General features: G+C 40.5%; 1 protein-coding gene across 2 annotated transcripts in view; it reads right to left on the bottom strand.

Moving 5' to 3' along the window:
- The window catches only part of CSMD2 (CUB and Sushi multiple domains 2), a 1,446,274-nt gene that overhangs the window by 290,705 nt on the left and 1,136,547 nt on the right, over positions 1–19,022 (bottom strand). For both annotated transcript variants that reach the window (XM_082247591.1, XM_082247592.1), the window contains 2 exons: positions 14,795–14,986; positions 14,582–14,708 (listed from right to left, as the gene is read on the bottom strand). In XM_082247591.1, coding sequence (XP_082103717.1) covers positions 14,582–14,708; positions 14,795–14,986 — 319 coding nt within the window. The remainder of the gene's footprint in view (positions 1–14,581; positions 14,709–14,794; positions 14,987–19,022) is intronic.

Here is a 19,022-nt window from a genome sequence, read left to right as displayed (position 1 = left end):
CCATTAAAGACTCTTAATGAATTCAAGGCCGTGTATGGATAAATTGCATTTGATCATCTACAGTGCTTTTTGTGACTATAAGGGGATTTATTAACAACATAAAACCATGCCCTGGAAACCAAAGATTATGAATTTCAAATATAAACAGATTAGATTACAAAAAAGTATACTTACCAACTTTCTGAGATGAGAAATAGGAACACCTTCTAGCATAAAGTACTGTCATGCCCGCAATTACGCAGACCACAAATAATTATTATGTAAAACACACGGTTCAGTTTTCAGGAAATTCATAAAGAATGTCTGAGTCACTCTTTAGAATCCTGATGGGCTTCCTCATGACAAATTTTGGTGCGGGCAACTGATTCATGTACATGTTGTAAACATATACATGAATCTGGGGAACGCATCATGTGCAAAGGCGCATTGAGACTGTAGTGCCTATAGGGGCACTTTGTCCTCAGTGTAGCTGAGCCGAGCTTCCTCTTGCTGTAACAGCTGTCATACAGCCGAGGATTTTTTAAAGCTGGGTGGTCAGAGCCTGATAAGGGTTCCCAGACACTAGTTCCACATCAGGTTTTCTCTCCTGTTGTGATTGACAGCAGGCAGTGGGCAGATCAATAGCTCAGAATAGATCGGAACTGATGACAATTAGTGTTTTAGCTACTCTGTCAGGCACAACCCATGTCAGCATCACTGGTTGCTAGAAGGCTATGAAGCTGACAACATTCTTAACAACCACAGACAGGTGGGGAGGTGAATATGCCGCCTGCTACACAGCCGACCGGGACAGGGACTCTGCCTGAGTCTGTACACAAACTTACAGGTGGTCTTAATTACCTTATTTATGAAATGGATTAAATTATTATTAAATTTGGTGCAAAAATAGTGCCACTTTTACAAAGTGGTGCTATTAAAAACTACCTGAACTTGTGGCATGTGTCGATAAAGGATGGCGGAGATTTTTTTAATCCGGCGCAGGCCATTTTAATGGGCCATACCACCAGAAAAGTGTTGCTAGGAGTTTATTGAATGACCATGTATTTTGTTTTATAGAACTCTACACATCAAACCATAAAGAGAGACAAGTGAATAAGAAAGACTGACAATGAGATTTGGTTCCAAAGGAGGGACAGTCAACGGCATGTTGACTTTAATTTACAAACTAAATTATGATGGAAAGTTGCTACTTGTGTAACACCTCTATCTATATTTTCTATCTTTTCCAGAGCAGGAGACCTAACTAAGGGAATAATGCAAGTTCACTGTGTAAAATGAATGTTTGCTTCAATCATCCAATCACATGTAAGCAAAAATCCTGCTTTTTTCATTTCTACTTGTACCTGCCTGGGTACTGAAATTGTGCACAACTGCACCTTATTTACTAAGCCCAGTGAACATCCACTTTGCTTGTTAAACAGTAGGGATGATCGAACTTTTGAAAAGTTCGGTTCGACCAGAACACACGAATTTCCCGAAAGTTCGGTTCGGATTCCGGAACCCCAATGAAATCAACGGGACCCGACTTTGGGAATCAAAAAACACAATTTTGAAGCCCTAAAACCCAATAAATGCCCTAAAAAGTGCCTAGGGTCTGGGTCATGCCCCAGGGACTATGAATCAGGCAAAAAAAGTTCTTAAAAATTGTCGTTATTGATAGAGAGCCAATTAATGAAAAAATTATTGAAAAAAAAAAAATTAGATTTCTTTGGATTTAATGTCTGGGGGGGGGGGGTCTAAAAAGTGTACCTGTGAAGTTTCAGCTCTGTAGCATGTCCAAAACCAGAAAGAAAACAGATTATTTTTCTTAGAATTTCAGTAGCGCAGGGATGGTTTTACCCTCCTTTCACACCTGGGCGTTTTTGTTTTAGGCGTTTTTCAGGCGTTTTTTGAAGGCGTTTGGAGGCAGACATGACATCTGAACTTCTGTATAGGGGTATATATATATATATATATATATATATATATATATATATATGCGTGCGTGTGTGTATATATACATATATATATACACACACACACATATATATATATATATATATATATGTATACCCCTAACCCAGAATCTGCATAGTGGGGTCACCCTGACATGGCAGAGTTTGGTCACCCTGGCATGGCAGCAGAGTCAGGTCACCCTAAACTACGGTCACCCTGACATAGCAGAGTTCGGTCACCTTGGCATGGCAGAGTCAGGTCCCCCTAAACTACACTACGGTCACCCTGACATGGCAGAGTTTGGTCACTCTGACATGGCAGAGTCAGGTCCCCCTAAACTACACTACGGTCACCCTGACATGGCAGAGTTTGGTCACTCTGACATGGCAGAGTCAGGTCCCCCTAAACTACACTACGGTCACCCTGACATGGCAGAGTTTGGTCACCCTGACATGGCAGAGTCAGGTCAGCCTAAACTACACTACAGTCACCCTAACATGGCAGAGTCAGGTCACCCTAAACTACACTACGGTCACCCTGACATGGCAGAGTCAGGTCACCCTAAACTACACTACGGTCACCCTGACATGGCAGAGTCAGGTCACCTAAACTACACTATGGTCACCCTGACATGGCAGAGTCAGGTCACCCTAAACTACACTACGGTCACCCTGACACTTAAAAGTATCCCTACAAAAACTAGACTATTGAATCTAACTATAGTAACTATAGTGGTATATAGTACCCTAACTACACTGCATATCCCTTTCCTCACACTAAAAGAACAGCTACATACAGCAGAAGATAATTGCAAAATGACACTGGAGCTTTACAAGCAGCAGGAGAAACACAAATGCTTCCACTCTCTTCCACAGCCTCTGTATTACAGTGCTAGAGGTTTGGCGGGGCTATGTTATATACTGGGGGGCGTATTCACTCCTGATTGGCCTCTGGACCCCGTAGTCACTCCAATCACATTCCTAGCAGACTCCTGCCCCCTCAATTGGCTTTTACTGACACTTCTGGGCCAATCACTGGCTTTTAAAGCCCAGTTCCTGTCCCATTGCATTTTGGGCGGTTCTGGTGACCGAATTCCGAACTTTTACCGCAAAAAGTTTTGAATTCGGTCGAATTTCGAACACCCAATGTTCGGGTCGAACCGATGGTCGACCCGAACCGTTCAATCATCCCTATTAAACAGCTTCTGCTCCTTTGTAAAATCAACCCTTGTGTATGAGGTTAAATGATAATATACATGCCAATAGAGGAGGCCGTTCACTTTGCAAAGTAATTGTTTACTCAGCTTAATTAATAATGTTAAGCTTTGACCAATTAATCATACGCAAGGAAAAATGCTGATTTTTTTTTCCTTTTCATTTACCTTACAAATAATTGTACATTAAAAATGTACACACATTTACCTTATTTAGTAAGATTCGGTTTGCAATGTGAACATAGCTTTTGCTCATAAACAGCTTCTTGTCCTTTAGTAAATTGACCCCATTGAGCACTTTTAACTTCCAGGGGATAATAATTGCATGAAACTAATCAGCAGAAGCTTGTTTTCAGCTAGTCATGGGTTAAAATAGTTAAATTAATCCTCCTGTTTCCAAGGAAAGGGAGTCAGAGTCTTTGCTTGGCATGGAATAAATTTCCTAACAAATTATTCCATTTCCTTCTCCGTCCGTCACACACAGTTTATGCCTCGTGAAAAGTAATAAGTGAGCCTGATCTGAAATTCAATTGTTCAATTTCTTTGTGTGTGCGATCAGCAGTGGGATTCCTACACCATTGCTGAATTCCTGAGAGCTATATCTTCCATCATCAGATTGAGGACAATATTAGGAAATGATAATATAATCAGTCAATCAGCCGTATCTTCATAGGACATTTTTAGATTTTAACTTCAGAAATGCCTTCAGATATTGTCCAGTTTCAAACAGAATCATTGCAGACTCCTTTTATACTATTGGGTTAATGTCACAGCCAGATAAACAAAAAGTATTGTATATCAATGCCTTCTGGCAGTGTACAATGATAAAATGACCATTCCTTTTTTTTTATTTTTATCTTTCTGTTTTTAAAGACCTTTTTTTCTACAAGCTACAGGAATTGTTGCCTGCAGACAATTGAGGTAGCCATTTTTTGGCCTGAACTAAAACGTATCCTATCAATTTAGCAGGATGTCCACAAATTAAGACGTAACAGATGTCAAATGCATTGGTGATGTAATTGAATTCTGGTGAATTGATAGGCTGAAAAAGGAAGGGCTAACATTATGAGCCAATGTAATGCTCATTAATCTAATCCATTATCCAATTTCAGTCCTATCCAAGCTGTACCTCTTTGCTGCAGTTGATGCCTAACAAGGGTGCCCTAAATCAAAACTCCGAACAGACACATTTGCAAATACATACGTGAGTAAAATACACTGAACAAGATTCTAAACGCAACACTTTTGTTTTTGCCCCTAGTTTTCATGAGCTGAACTCAAAGATCTAAGATTTTTTCTGTGTACACAAAAGGCCTATGGTGCCATAGGCAGAACTCAAAAAAGGGGTAAAGTACCTAAATAAATTAATTAAGTAATTTAAATTACTAAATAAATTGACACTACACTTGAATCTTCTTACTCCTGTATGCTGCTCCCGCTGACTGGATTTCAACCGTTATCTCCCTTCCTTATATAGGCAAATTTCACATATTTAGGTGACTTATTCATACAATATGGACCAATCCCATGTATGAAATTATCTTAACCAATTAAATACTAGGCTTATTAACCAATTGACATTAAATTATAATAACCAATTAAATTGTGCATATTACAACCAATAGCATCTTCTCTCTTTATATATATATATATATATATATTTTTTTTTTTTTATAACCGTCATGCCACGTCCCCATGAATGAATGTCAGGTACATTTTGACTTGCCCTTCATTTTTATTCCTCTCAAATATTGTTCATAAATCTGTCTAAATCTGTTTTAGTGAGTACTTCTCCTTTGCCGAGATAATCCATCCACCTCACAGGTGTGGCATATCAAGATGCTGATTAGACAGCATGATTATTGCACAGGTGTGCCTTAAGCATTTCTGAAGTTAAAATCTATCATTTTGTTTGGTTTAAATTGTATTTCAAATGTGTATTTGGCTGTTGTTCCTGAGCTGAGCTTTAAAACTTCCAGAGTTTTTAGTGGTACCCTGTAACAAATTCCATGTGAGGACGATCATTTACATTTATGTGTACTATATCTGTTAACATTTGGCAAGCACTAAAATGTAAAAGGATATTCTTTATTTCTGTATATTATTAATAAATACAGCAGGACACAATTAATAGATCTACAGGGGTGTCTTAAGTTACAGAACTACAGGTTTAGTCCTTGGAAGGCACTGGTTGACTGGTTGAATCACTCACTTATGCTGATTGCAGTGGGAAATAAGTGGAGGTTCAGGTGTAATTACAGCTACCGGATCAACTTGGGTAAAGCAGTAGACCAGTGGAAGCTCATGCATTGTTTCAGTGTCCCCAGTGATGTCCTTGGTAGCAGCCAGAACAGTGTGGGTGAGATCTATCTTAATTAGTAGCACATGATAGGCACATAGGCCCAAGGCCCAGTCCAGCATATAAGGCCAAGGTAACAATCTTTAGCAAGAAAGACTCTTCCAGATGCACGCCCAAGGTGTTTTGTTAAAGCGAAGCCCAACCCACCGACAACAAGCTCATCAATGATTGGCTAGTTAACAAACATGCAAGACCAGCCAATGCTGTCCTCTGGATCTCCCAACAGACTGGAAAATGATAAATCAATACGCATTTAAATGAAAGCCCTCAACAATACCAGATGTATAAATAGACTGGGGTGCAAAGAGAGAAAATGCAAAATGTCTCTTTAGTGTGACTTATCAAATTAATGTTATTACTGTATGTCCAAATATATCAGAATAGTCAATATAATGGAGTTCTACTCTAAGCATCTGTAGCCTCTCTTCTTAAAGCATGAACCAGGAGAATCTCCCTGACAAATTAGCACAAAAATTAGCACAAAAATAAAAAAGGACAAACAGAGTGTGCCACTCTCAGTGTAGCATTTAATAAAAATCCATTAAAATAATAAAACCATCTCTATTGCACTTACATGTAATAGTGGTGTAAATTGCATTAATAAAAGGATCCATTAGTATACCTTCTGGCCTATTGGCCAATTGGATTCCACCAGGCTTCTTTGTGGGACGCTGCCCATCTGGACGAGCAGACTGCCATCTTGTGGAACCTTTTATTAATGCAATTTATACCACTATTACATGCAGGGGAGGACTGGGCCAGGGGGCAGGGGGGCAATTGCTCCCTGGGCCACTCCGATGCCCTGTAAAAAGGCTGCTACAGACTACAGACATGCCTGAAGGATTACTGGTGAAAAGAAGTAAAAACGTCCCTGCCGCAGACCTACTAAATGCGGGTTGAAGACAATGACAGAGCGCAGGCCTCAGGCCTCCCCCTCCCCTGCATGGATGGTGTAAACTGTGTCTGAGCAGAGGCAGGTTTAATGCCCCACTGGAGACTCTCCTCTCCCTGGCCAGCCCCAACCAAGCTGTCCCAGTTCCCCCCAACTGCCCCCTGCTGGTTAGGTTGGGAACCGGGATTCAGACAGTGAGTAGAGAGTACAGGGAGCAGAGCTTCAGCCTGGAATGAGGGTCAGGAGGAGGACAGGAAGAGGGAGAGTGGGAGCGGGGCTGAGTCACTGCTCCATGGGCCTCTGGTTTGTACTTGCCCCCTTGGCTGAAAGTAGCCAGTCTGCCCCTGATTACATGTGGGAGGAATACAGATGGTTTTACAATTTTTATGGCTTTTTAATAAATGCTACCCTGAGAGTGTGTCTCTCTCTCTGTCCTGTTGTATCTTTGAGTCTGGAAGATGACATATCACAGGAAGCCCCTGTGCACAAAGTTCTGGAAAAATCACTACAAAAAAAACCAAAAATTAAGTGCAGGTTAAAATAGACTTTAGAGAACACATCTCTACACATGTTTGGAACTCAGGCTGCCTATTAACGCTAAGTTGTTTGAGCTATTCATCCTTTATTATTGACAATGCATAACACAGTAATATCCAATTCAATATATTGGCTATATGATTTCTTGGGATACTCCCCTTGCATTATGTGCACACTAGGAACACTTCTCAGTGCTCGCTGCTCAGCCTGACAACACAATACAATCTTTAACTGATTTTACCACAAACCTGAAATAAATATACAGTAGTGCTGTTTTGCCAATTATATAGACAGCGACACAATGGACCATCTACTGACTGGTTTATAAAAAAAAATAAAAAAATACACAAATTATAATATGCAATGGCAACTGTTCAAAATGTGAAAGTCACATTAAATTGACTTTCAGGTAAATATTACTGAAGTATAAGGCATGCTCATTCATTACCTAATTTTAGCTGCAGTGTATGTTATTGCATTAAGATCACCAACACATTAATAAATCCTGTAAAAGTTTTATTAATAACCTAAAAAAGCACTTTCATTTGATTTGTTTATAGGCAGTACTCCAGGGAAAATGCAAATGTACAAAAATATAGATCAAGCTTTTATTAAATAACATATAAACTTGCTGTTATAAGTAGTTCTGTCATTTGCAATTACTTACCTGTTGATCCTGCCAGTGCTGCTGTCATCCTCTTATTTCCTGGTAAAGGCCTGACAATGCTATGCTGAACTTGTAGCCTTGTTGGCCCTCTGATCTATGTCTCTCTATTTATCTATGCACATCATCACATCAAGGCTAGAAGCATTGTTGGCTATGAGTGAGTGTGGGAACAGCAGTGAATGGTGAGTAGAGACCTCCCATCTGCCTGTAAGGCAAAGTATTGATGATCACATGATCACCAAATATAGATGATCAACAAAGTTGTCTAAAAGCAAGGTTTGTAAAACAGCTTAAGTACTGGGCACTTTTACCCCTTTCCAGCCCAGGCCAATTTTCAGCTTTCAGCGCTGTCACACTTTGAATGACAATTGTGCGGTCATGCAAATCTGTACCCAAAATTAAATTTTTATATATTTTCTTTTCACACAAATAGAGCTTTCTTTTTGATGTATTTAATCACCATTGGGTTTTTTATGTTTTGCTAAAAAAAAAAAAATGAAAAAAGACCAAATATTTTTTGAAGTTTCTGTTAGAAAATTTGGTAAATAAGCAATTTTTCTCCTTCACTGATGTGCGCTGATGAGGTGGCACTGATAGGCTGCCCTGGGAAATGATGGGCACTGATGAGGTAGCACTGATTAGGAGGCACTAATATGCAGCACTGATAGCCTTTGATAGGTGGCACTGATGAGCACTGATAGGTGGTACTCATAAGCATGGATAGGCGACACTGATGGGCACTGATTGGTGGCACTGATAGGCAGCACTGATTGGAATCACTGATGGGCTCTATTGGAGCTGCACTGATTATCAGGACACTGATGATCAGTGCCCTGATTATTTGTGCAGGTCTCCGCTGTTAGGAAGTGCCACCAATCGGTTCTCCCCTCCTCATACTCTGTCAGTTTGAAGCGAGGAAAGCCGAAAATCGTCATTTCCTTGTTTACATGTGATCAGCTATGATTGGACACAGCTGATCACATAGGTAAAAAGCTGCATCATCGGCTCTTTACTGAGATCGGGAAAGTGTCATGCCCCAGTGACAATTGCTGTGCTGCGTGCCCCTAGGGGCGCACAAGCACGGCGAGAGTTGGACTACATCCTATGACATTGTCCCAGAACAAGAGAGCACCCTGCCCGCCGTCATTTGTCTATATGGTGGGCGGGAGGTGGTAAACCTTCTAACGACCGCCCGCCACAGTTTAAGTGCGGCAGGTCGGCTCTGTCCCGCAAAACAACGTAACTGTATGTCACTTCGCGGGACTATTAGTTGGGGCGCGTGCCCATTCGCCTCATGGGAAGCCAATCAGCGCGTCCGGAGGCCTCAATTGCTGCCGGGCACCTGTGGAGACAGAATGCCGGCCTGCCATTGTAAACATGGTAGCCAGCTGTTCTGTCATTTATGAACACAGGGATCCTGTGTTCCTCCTATTTAGGAACACAGGTCTCTGTGTTCATGCAGAAAGCCCATCCCCCCACAGTTAGAAAGAACCCCCTAGGGACACATTTAACCCTTTGATCGCCCCTGATGTTAACCCCCTTCTCTGCCAGTGTCATTAGTACAGCAACAGTGCATATTTTTAGCACTGATTACTGTAGTAATGTCACTGGTCCCCCAAAAGTGTCAAAAATGTCAGTTAGGTGTCCGATCTGTCCGCTGCAATGTTGCAGTCCCGATAAAAATCTCTGATTGCAGCCATTACTAGTAAAAAAAATTTAAAAAATAAAAATGACATAAATAATTCCCCTAGTTTGTAGACGGGATAACTTTTGCGCAAACCAATCAATATACACTTATTGGGATTGTTTTTACCAAAAAGACAGAATACAAACTGGCCTAAAATGATGAAAAAATTTTTTTTTTATTTTTTTTTTTTTATTGGGAATGTTATATAGCAGAAAGTAAAAATTATAGTTTTTTTTCTTTTTGAATTGTCGCTTTTTTTTTGTTTATAGGGCAAAAAATAAAAATCACACAGGTGATCAAATATCAGCAAAAGAAAGCTCTATTTGTGGGGAAAAAAAGGACATCAATTTTATTTGGGTACAGCGTTGCACGACTGTGCAATTTCCTGTTGAAGTAACGCAGCGCCGTATCGCAAAAAATGGCCTGCCCATTAAGGGGGTAAATCCTTCCGGTCCAGAAGTAGTTAAACAAAAAAAATTCAAGGGTCACTAAAATAGGGGTATTGAGACAGTACTGCTGTGTTAAAGTAGGCTTGCCCTTTACCCTATGTGTTCCTGATGATTGATTTTCATTTATGATATTATTTTGTTTATTTTTCAGCAGCAAACATAAATAACTATAACAGCTAAAAAAAAAAAAAAAGAAAAACGAAAAGAAAAAAAAAAAACCTGACAATTTAAGCAGCAGCTTCAAAGGCATTGTACGGTGCATGCCGCATACATAGTAAAGTTTTGACATTTTGACAAGCTGTTTAAACATAGCATCTGACAGGTACATATTGCCACAATGGTTTAAGTAATATAGCTGAGTTTGTCTTAGGCAAGAGTCTGGTAGTCAGGGCAGTTTAATAAGGGGCCGTGTTATGCTGTACCCAGGAGCTTTGCTAATATGATCCATCAGGCCATTCAGCCAGTAGGGATTACTGAAAAAAGAAAGTATAGGAAGGAATACCTTAGTTTTCAGACAAAGGATTCAGGTTTCTAAAACAATTGCACATACAGACCATGGTGAATTAGCTATGTTTGATGATTAAAATAATAATATAGCAAAATAATATTGTGCTCTGCTAAATATATGAGGTTATAATTTGTAACAATAGTATTCAGCATATGAATTAATTTTCATTTCAAATGCCTTTATGTATATTTTATTCACATTTACATGTGGACCAAGCTGTCCAACAAGAGTGACAGCTACAGGGTTTGAGACAAACCACATAACTCTGCCATGGCTACTGAAAGCAGTCGGCTTTTAATTATACAATTTAAACCTTTTATTCCAAAAGAAAAAAAATGTTGTTGTGAGTACTTATAGTGGAACTTCACCTAAAAAAAGGAAATTCTGCTTTTCCTCCGCAGCCTTTATTGGAGTTTTTTTTTTTTTTTTTAGGGAGTGAGTTCCTCGTTTTGACAAGTTCACACCCCCACCCCCCATTGCCTACAACCTTCTGGAACACATGACAGGTCCCAGGAAGCTGTGGATCTTTTGAGAAGTGCAGCACTACTTGGGCATGCACAGTTGGAAGCCATTTGAAGCACCAGGAAGTCATACAAAGTCAAGGCTGCCTTCCCACATCCAAGATGGCGGTGCTGGGGACCAGAATTCTGGCAAAGAACTGGCTTGGATGAGGACAGCGCTGGATCCCTGAACTGGGAGTTGCATGCTTATTGAAAGTCAAAAGTCAGTACCTACTGACTTTTCATTTTTTTTATCTAGTGAAGTTCTCCTTTAACCACATCAGTCCCCTCCACCATTCTAAAACAGTGCTGGGATAGTGGCTATATATCAAAATGGTGACTGGTTTCTGTGGCTTTTGCAGGCCCCTGCTAGCAGTAGCACTGGCTACACCAGCAATCCGTGACAGCTGAGGTTAAATGCTAAGCCTAGGAGCTGAAACAGTTCCTTCTGATGCTTCTACAAAGCACTCCACAGCATCACAAAATAAAGCTAATTTAAACAGAACAATGGCATTTTTACATAGGGAGTGTAATGGCATTACAGGTCAGTACAGAGGATCAGTCAGAGCTGTTACCACTCTATCCAGCCTCTCCCAACAGGAGCAGATCACTGCTATAGTGAGCACAGCCCATTAAAAAAAAGGAAATAATAAAGTGTAAACAAATTTGAAAAATAAATATTCATTTTTACTAAAACTAAACTTAGGATAATTAATATCCAAGTTGCAACAATGATGTTGGCAGAGCTAGATGACATTTGTGTTGACTGAGTAAGCATCAGATGCTTATGAAAGTGAATGGAATGTTATTGCAAACCCGTGAAAACGTGTCCATCATGCTAGTTTCTCCCCTTTTAAACCCAGCTTATTTTTTTCTTATTGTTAGGATAATAATTTTACAAACTGTTTTTTTCTCATTTAAAGCGTAGTAAAGCTTCTATAAAGTGAAATGCTTATGTTCATATTAACCTTTAACATTTCATTAGGCTACATAAAAGTCATAATAATGAAATATAATTTTAATCAGCAGACGTTGATGATTATATTTTGGGGTCAGTGTATGGGGGTGCACAGATTACATAAACAATGCATTGGGAAAAATTACAGCAAAATGCCAAATGCTCACATTTTTCCACTAAAACATCGCCAGAAAAAGAAACTCTGGGACTCCAGGGGATGAAGAGAGAAAAAAGGCCCAGAGACTCAAGTTGTTAAAAAGTGTTATCTGGAGTTAGGTTTTATTTTATCGCTTACTTAAATTGGAACTAAATATCTGCTAAAAAAAAAATTGGGCCCATGGGAGCTTTTAGTCTAACAGTTAGTATGCACAACATGTTAGCACAGTATGGCCTCCAGCCCCTCCAGTACTGAGGTGTCAGCACTTCCGTTGGTTCATGGGCACTTACATCTTCTCCTGGTTTTCCTCCTGGTTTTGGACCTTCAGCTGCTTGATGAAATCATTCTCTGACACCCATTTAAGTATATATAGCACCCTCTAGTGTGTGCTACTAGTAGTGTAGTGGCAGTGTAGGAGAAAAGCATATCACTGGCCAGGAATAACCTCATGTAATTGGGTAAAGGTTATTAGAGGCCAGGGCTGAATGACTCATCCTGGCAGCTCTCTCTGGTACCTCCCCCTGGTCTGGAAAGTTGGAGAATCTTCTAGAACTAGATGGTGGGGGTTAGAAGGGGCTGCCATGAATATTTGTGGGGCCTTAGCCAATCCCCAGAGATGGGCCAGCAGAGGGCTGGGACAACCCCATAAATAGTCATGGGCCATGCCAGCAGGGGCAGTCAGGTTAAAGATGGAGATGCAGTGTTGAGGAGGCTGCCTAGTCTGGGGGGGGGGGGGTGGTGACCTGCCTTGGGCCAGGGCTCAGATGCTGGAGAGATCCTGCTAAAGGCATAAGGAAGAAATCTTTCCTGGAGGCACGTGAGCAAGAAGAGGACAGAGTGAGTAGTTTAACACCAACAAAGGGGGGGGGGGGGACTGCCACATGTAGCTTGTCTCCCTTGAAGACAGCAGTGGGCTTAAGTCTTTAGTCCTTTCCCTGAAAGATCTCCTGAGAGTCTGCTGGGTGGGCTGATGAAGAGTCAGCTGAGTGGGCTGGTGAAAGAGGCAGCTGCAGGCAGGAAGGCTGGCAAGGCCTGAAGAGTTGGTGCTGGGATCAGTGATAACAAAAAGCAAGCAGAAGGGAAAGGTACATGCTGCCTATGTGCTACTGTTTGGGGACTTTGAGTTCCTGTCTGTAATGGGCCATTACAGAACTGACAAGGAGAGTGTCAATTTCCCCCAGGAGTGTACCAGGAGTGTGCAGAAGGAAAGTGAAGAGGGGTCTGTATATAGCGGTATATAGGAAGTTGTCCCTGAGGTTTGTTGAAGTCAAGTAGACTTCCCATAACTTCCCTTCCCTATCCAAGTTGTTAAACCCCTAATAAACAACAAAAACAAAGCTACAGAATGTTTTCTGACCCTGCATGTCTGTAAAGATTCAGTGTGCCTGGCTGTGCAGGAGTAGGGGATCCATTTAATCTGCAGCTCCTACGTGGGGTGTGCTACATATAACTTAAGTTAAATGAAGGCAGTTGCTAGGGATTTAGTATTGGGCAGTTTCTGGCTCTCCCTTTTCTCTGTTTTAAGTCTCCCCCGTGTTAGCTGTCTCCAGGAAGGGATTTCCTTATCACTGACTGCTAAATTTGTAGAAAGTGAGTTAAATCATTTGTAACTTTTTAAAGATACAGCCCAGTTAAACATGACATCCCTGCATTCACAATCACTAAAGACATAGCCTAGCTGCTTAGTGGTCTATTTTCATGCTTTCATTAATCTTGTACATCCAACTTCTACACACTCTAAATTCCTGTTATTGCAAAAATCCAAGCTAGGCTATCACTGTTTCTTAGGAAGCTGTCCCCGCAGGGAGAGGAGAGTGATTGTGGCTAGCGGCTATAGCAGCCACTAGCGATAACCGCAAGAGTATCTGGTATGCTGGTTGTACCCAAGTTGATTGATCGATTAATTTAGTACATTTGGCCTGCCCATTAATGGTTCAAATCCTGCCTTAGTATGACATTTTATTTCAGTTGTTGGCCAACCTCCATTTGAAAGATGTGCGAGAAATGGACATACTAGAAAGAGGAAGACACAAATCTTGTTTGACCCATCGTGCAAACCTTTCGACATTCTATAGAAGAAAATGTCAGACTAAAAAGCTGAGAGACTAGGTTGCATATTTTTGTATCATTGGCAAAAAAAAAATAAAAATAATTTAAAGTCTATACTATATAAACTCAATATTTTCAAATGAAGCATTACAGATTCATTCTTTTGCTTATGCCTTTACCAATCGTATTTGCTTGGCTTCTGTGTTATTGTGCAGCAGCCTTTCTTTTCTTTTTTTTGGAACTGTACAAGGAATGCATAACAAACAACTGATGCCAAAATCACTTTATCCCATTTTACATTAGAGGACTGTTGTATCAATGCCTACCTTCTATGAACGGCAGTTAATTCTCCTTGGGTACTAATCAGATACACATGTTTATGATTGGCAGCTGAAAGGAATACCTCCAGCCTTCAGTAAGCAAATAATAATACAACATAGCTTACAGTATGTGGCCTATAATACTGTACAAAAAGTAATTTGTGATGTGCACAACCTAGTTTCTCCTTTGCTACAGTGAGAAATCTTTAAATAAACTGCCTACTGTAGAATAAATTGAATTGGTTGCCATAACATAATGTATTTAGCATATCATCACTGTTCTACAGCATGTTCCACTGTATTGAATAGTCCTGTTTGTTTTTATTGAGGGTATTAAAACTATCACTTACCCAATAGTGCAGCCAGCATCTGCCTCAATAATCCAAACACAATTTAGGTTGTGATCGTAGGGTGCAGGATAACCAGGGGACAACACTCGGCCAACTTTCTCTCCATGGATTAGACCACCGCATTCCGCTACAGTAATACACAGTGTCACAGTTGTCACAAACAATATCTTCAAAAATGTATCATTTTTTTTTTTAAATTATTATTAAACCCACCTATGCACAAAGGAAGAGGCTGGTCCCACACTCTGCGTTCTCCGGTCAAACAGACTAAAACACGGCTGCCACGTAAGCTATAACCAGGATCACAGTTGAAAGTCACAGAACTTCCTGCAAAATGCCCCTCATCTTTATCCTTGTAGCCATACAGAGGTGTCCCTGGGTCCTCACACTTAATCAGCTCAAAACCTGCAATGTTAAGACAAGGACATTAAGGAAAACATGATAATGCTTTAGGACCGCTCTGCCTGCCTCTGGCACCATCACTTTGTCAGCGGGAGGATAATTACAATCAATGCCAGGTTTCATGGCACTGAGAAGTGTTGAAGCAGCGTGACAGTCTTGTCATCGTGCCATTGGATATGGCTATAGGGGACAACATCATAAAATAGATTGCTAAAATAACGTGATTTAAAAATACAGATAAATTATATGATAATAAATCAGATATGTATAAAAAGGCAAATTAAACATAAATTACTGCATTAAGACTGCTACATAATAAGTCTCACAGGATGGTCATTTGCTCCCCTAGCAATAGAGACAGAAGCCTTCAGCGTTTCATTTGACAGCCAATTAGCCACTGAATTGTAGCAGTTTTAATGCCATAGTCATAACTAATAAATTCTGAAAAAGCAAGACAAAAATTTCCTCTGTGTGTTATTTAGAACTTCAGCATGAGCCATCGTTACACAGCACAGTAACTCATACCCTACATTGATAGGAAGGCCCTTATTTTAGTTTTAGGCTTAATGTGCAGTAAAAAAATATATAGCCCTTTTGATTTGTAGAACATGTTTGGGATTCCCACATACTCTCTCTTCTTTCTTTTCTTTCTCTTCACATATGGTTTGAATAGGACAACTGGACTTATGTTACAAAGTTTGCTCTCTTACCAAGATATATAAGGCATGTAAGGTAACTGTTAACATTTAGTCTCTAAGATACAGTGCATTGTGAAAGTATTCGGCCCCCTTGAACTTTTCGACCTTTTGCCACATTTCAGGCTTCAAACATAAAGATATAAAACTGTAATTTTTTTGTGAAGAATCAACAACAAGTGGGACACAATCATGAAGTGGAACGAAATTTATTGGATATTTCAAACTTTTTTAACAAATAAAAAACTGAAAATTGGGCGTGCAAAATTATTTAGCCCCCGTAAGTTAATACTTTGTAGCACCACCTTTTGCTGCGATTACAGCTATAAGTCGCTTGGGGTATATCTCTATCAGTTTTGCACATCGAGAGACTGAAATTTTTGCCCATTCCTCCTTGCAAAACAGCTCAAACTCAGTGAGGTTGGATGGAGAGCGTTTGTGAACAGCAGTTTTCAGTTCTTTCCACAGATTCTCGATTGGATTCAGGTCTGGACTTTGACTTGGCCATTCTAACATCTGGATATGTTTATTTGTGAACCATTCCATTGTAGATTTTGCTTTATGTTTTGGATCATTGTCTTGTTGGAAGACAAATCTCCGTCCCAGTCTCAGGTCTTTTGCAGACTCCATCAGGTTTTCTTCCAGAATGGTCCTGTATTTGGCTCCATCCATCTTCCCATCAATTTGAACCACCTTCCCTGTCCCTGCTGAAAAAAAACAGGCCCAAACCATGATGCTGCCACCACCATGTTTGACAGTGGGGATGGTATGTTCAGGGTGATGAGCTGTGTTGCTTTTACGCCAAACATAATGTTTTGCATTGTTGCCAAAAAGTTTGATTTTGGTTTCATCTGACCAGAGCACCTTCTTCCACATGTTTGGTGTGTCTCCCAGGTGGCTTGTGGCAAATTTTAAACAACACTTTTTATGGATATCTTTAAGAAATAGCTTTCTTCTTGCCACTCTTCCATAAAGGCCAGATTTGTGCAGTATACGACTGATTGTTGTCCTATGGACAGAGTCTCCCACCTCAGCTCTAGATCTCTGCAGTTCATCCAGAGTGATCATGGGCCTCTTGGCTGCATCTCTGATCAGTCTTCTCCTTGTATGAGCTGAAAGTTTAGAGGGACGGCCAGGTCTTCGTAGATTTGCAGTGGTCTGATACTCCTTCCATTTCAATATTATCGCTTGCACAGTGCTCCTTGGGATGTTTAAAGCTTGGGAAATCTTTTTGTATAAAAATCCAGTTTTAAACTTCTCCACAACAGTATCTCGGACCTGCCTGGTGTGTTCCTTGTTCTTCATGATGCTCTCTGCGCTTTAAACGGACCTCTGAGACTATCACAGTGCAGGTGCATTTATACGGAGACTTGATTGCACACAGGTGGATTCTATTTATTATCATCATTAGTCATTTAGGTCAACATTGGATCATTCAGAGATCCTCACCTCACGCCAATTTTTCAGTTTTTTATTTGTTAACAAAGTTTGAAATATCCAATAAATTTCGTTCCACTTCATGATCGTGTCCCACTTGTTGTTGATTCTTCACAAAAAATTAGAGTTTTATATCTTTATGTTTGAAGCCTGAAATGTGGCAAAATGTCGAAAAGTTCAAGGGGGCCGAATACATTCGCAATGCACTGTACTTAAAGTGGACCTTCACCATCCCTCGGCACTCCCCTCTTCTCCATCCTGCTCCCTCCTCCTCAGTGCCTATATAGTTTTTTTTTACTCATGTTTTTTGTTCCCATCAAAAGATCGGCCCGCCCGCCCCCGGTTTCCGGAACTAGCCAAGGTGAATGACAAGGTGCCCCCAGTGCCTCCCGGGATGCATGACGTGAAGTCCTATTCAGCAAAGAAAAGGGGGTGGGCTGAGCAGCGTTTGCACCCAGACGAGCCGGCAGCTCATCTGATAATTAGAAGGAAGAGAGGAAAGATCCCTGGTGCTGCACATCCACGGAGTCCTATGGTGGTGTGAGGGAGACAACCTCAGCTTGGGCTCTCACCAGGCCATGCCCCCAACGCACTTTGCTCTGCCCCCTGGAGCTTAGTTATGGGGATGATCGGATAACATGGCAGCGCCAGACCCAGAAAGGAGGATCCCAGCGGCTCAACACTGGACCTACTGGCTAACTGAGTATGCTTATTGTGCTTAAGAATGTCAAAGGTAAGCAGCGAAAAAAATTGAAGGGGATCGAAAAGGCTGCAGTTCCTCTTTGACAACATATTGGACAATGCTGAAATCCTAATGCCATTTTCTGATGCATGAGAATGCTCACAGTTACTTTGGTGCAATCCCCTATGTAGACTGTTCACTGATGCCTAAATAGTTCACATTGCTTGTAAATATACAGAGATTTTCTGCTACTCTAGTTAAAAAATTCAGTTGTCCATATCCAGAATGTTTGAAGGACGGAGAATGGAATTCCTAACAGCTACGGTTCATGACGAAGTCACACGTTTCAATGCTATATGGGCTGATTGGGACCTGCAGGACTCTGTTCCTACTTGAATATATGGTGAAATCTGCTGATTGACGTTTCTCTATAAGGTGCTATCTGTTACCCTGTCTTTCGGAACCTGTGGTGTGTAATATACTGCTCCTCCTCTTGGTGTTACGTTACTTTGTAATTGCATGTTCCAACTGGGACTGTCCTGACCTTGTTTTGCAATGTTATTGTTTTATTTCTTTTTTGGGGGTTCCCTACCCCTTGTCTGTTACTTACCTTTGTTTATATTCTCAATTAAAATTACAATTTTAAAAAAGAATGTTTGAAGGGAAAAAAAATGCAAGATTCCCCCATCAACACAATTAGTGTTTATGGTAGAATCCCTTCCGTTGATCTATTATATTCCGTCAGAATACAATGCTCGCTACCTGTGGCTATAGCGAATGAAAAATAGAAACAACAAAAAATGGAAAACCGACAGGCTGGTTATACTGAAGTTGATCGATAGATCGACTTCAGTACAACTAGCCTGTTCATACATGGATCGGAATTTGTTTTGCCTATGGCTGGCTTAAGTCTCAGCTTCCCTTCCCCTTAATATAATATATTTTGGAAAGCTAAGACGTTCAACAGCTCTTCATGGCTCAAACTATGGAGCAACTGAACATACTTATTCAGTTTATTTAAACATTCTTTCTGCATGAGTTGTACATAAAAATGTTAGGATGACACAGGAATTGAGAAAGCGTGATATCATGGATAAAATGGGAATAAAAAATTGTATGAAAACACGGTCTTACCTGAATCTTTGGAATGACCTTCATTACTCATTTTGGTACAACACTTACCATATTTTCACTAAATGAAATCCCTGCACCTAAGCGACTCCAT

This window comes from Pelophylax lessonae (assembly GCF_965119305.1).
Source record: "Pelophylax lessonae genome assembly, chromosome: 2".
Classification (NCBI taxonomy): domain Eukaryota; kingdom Metazoa; phylum Chordata; class Amphibia; order Anura; family Ranidae; genus Pelophylax; species Pelophylax lessonae.
Note: the sequence above shows the minus strand (reverse complement) of the source record. Positions and strands in the feature narration are given on the sequence as shown.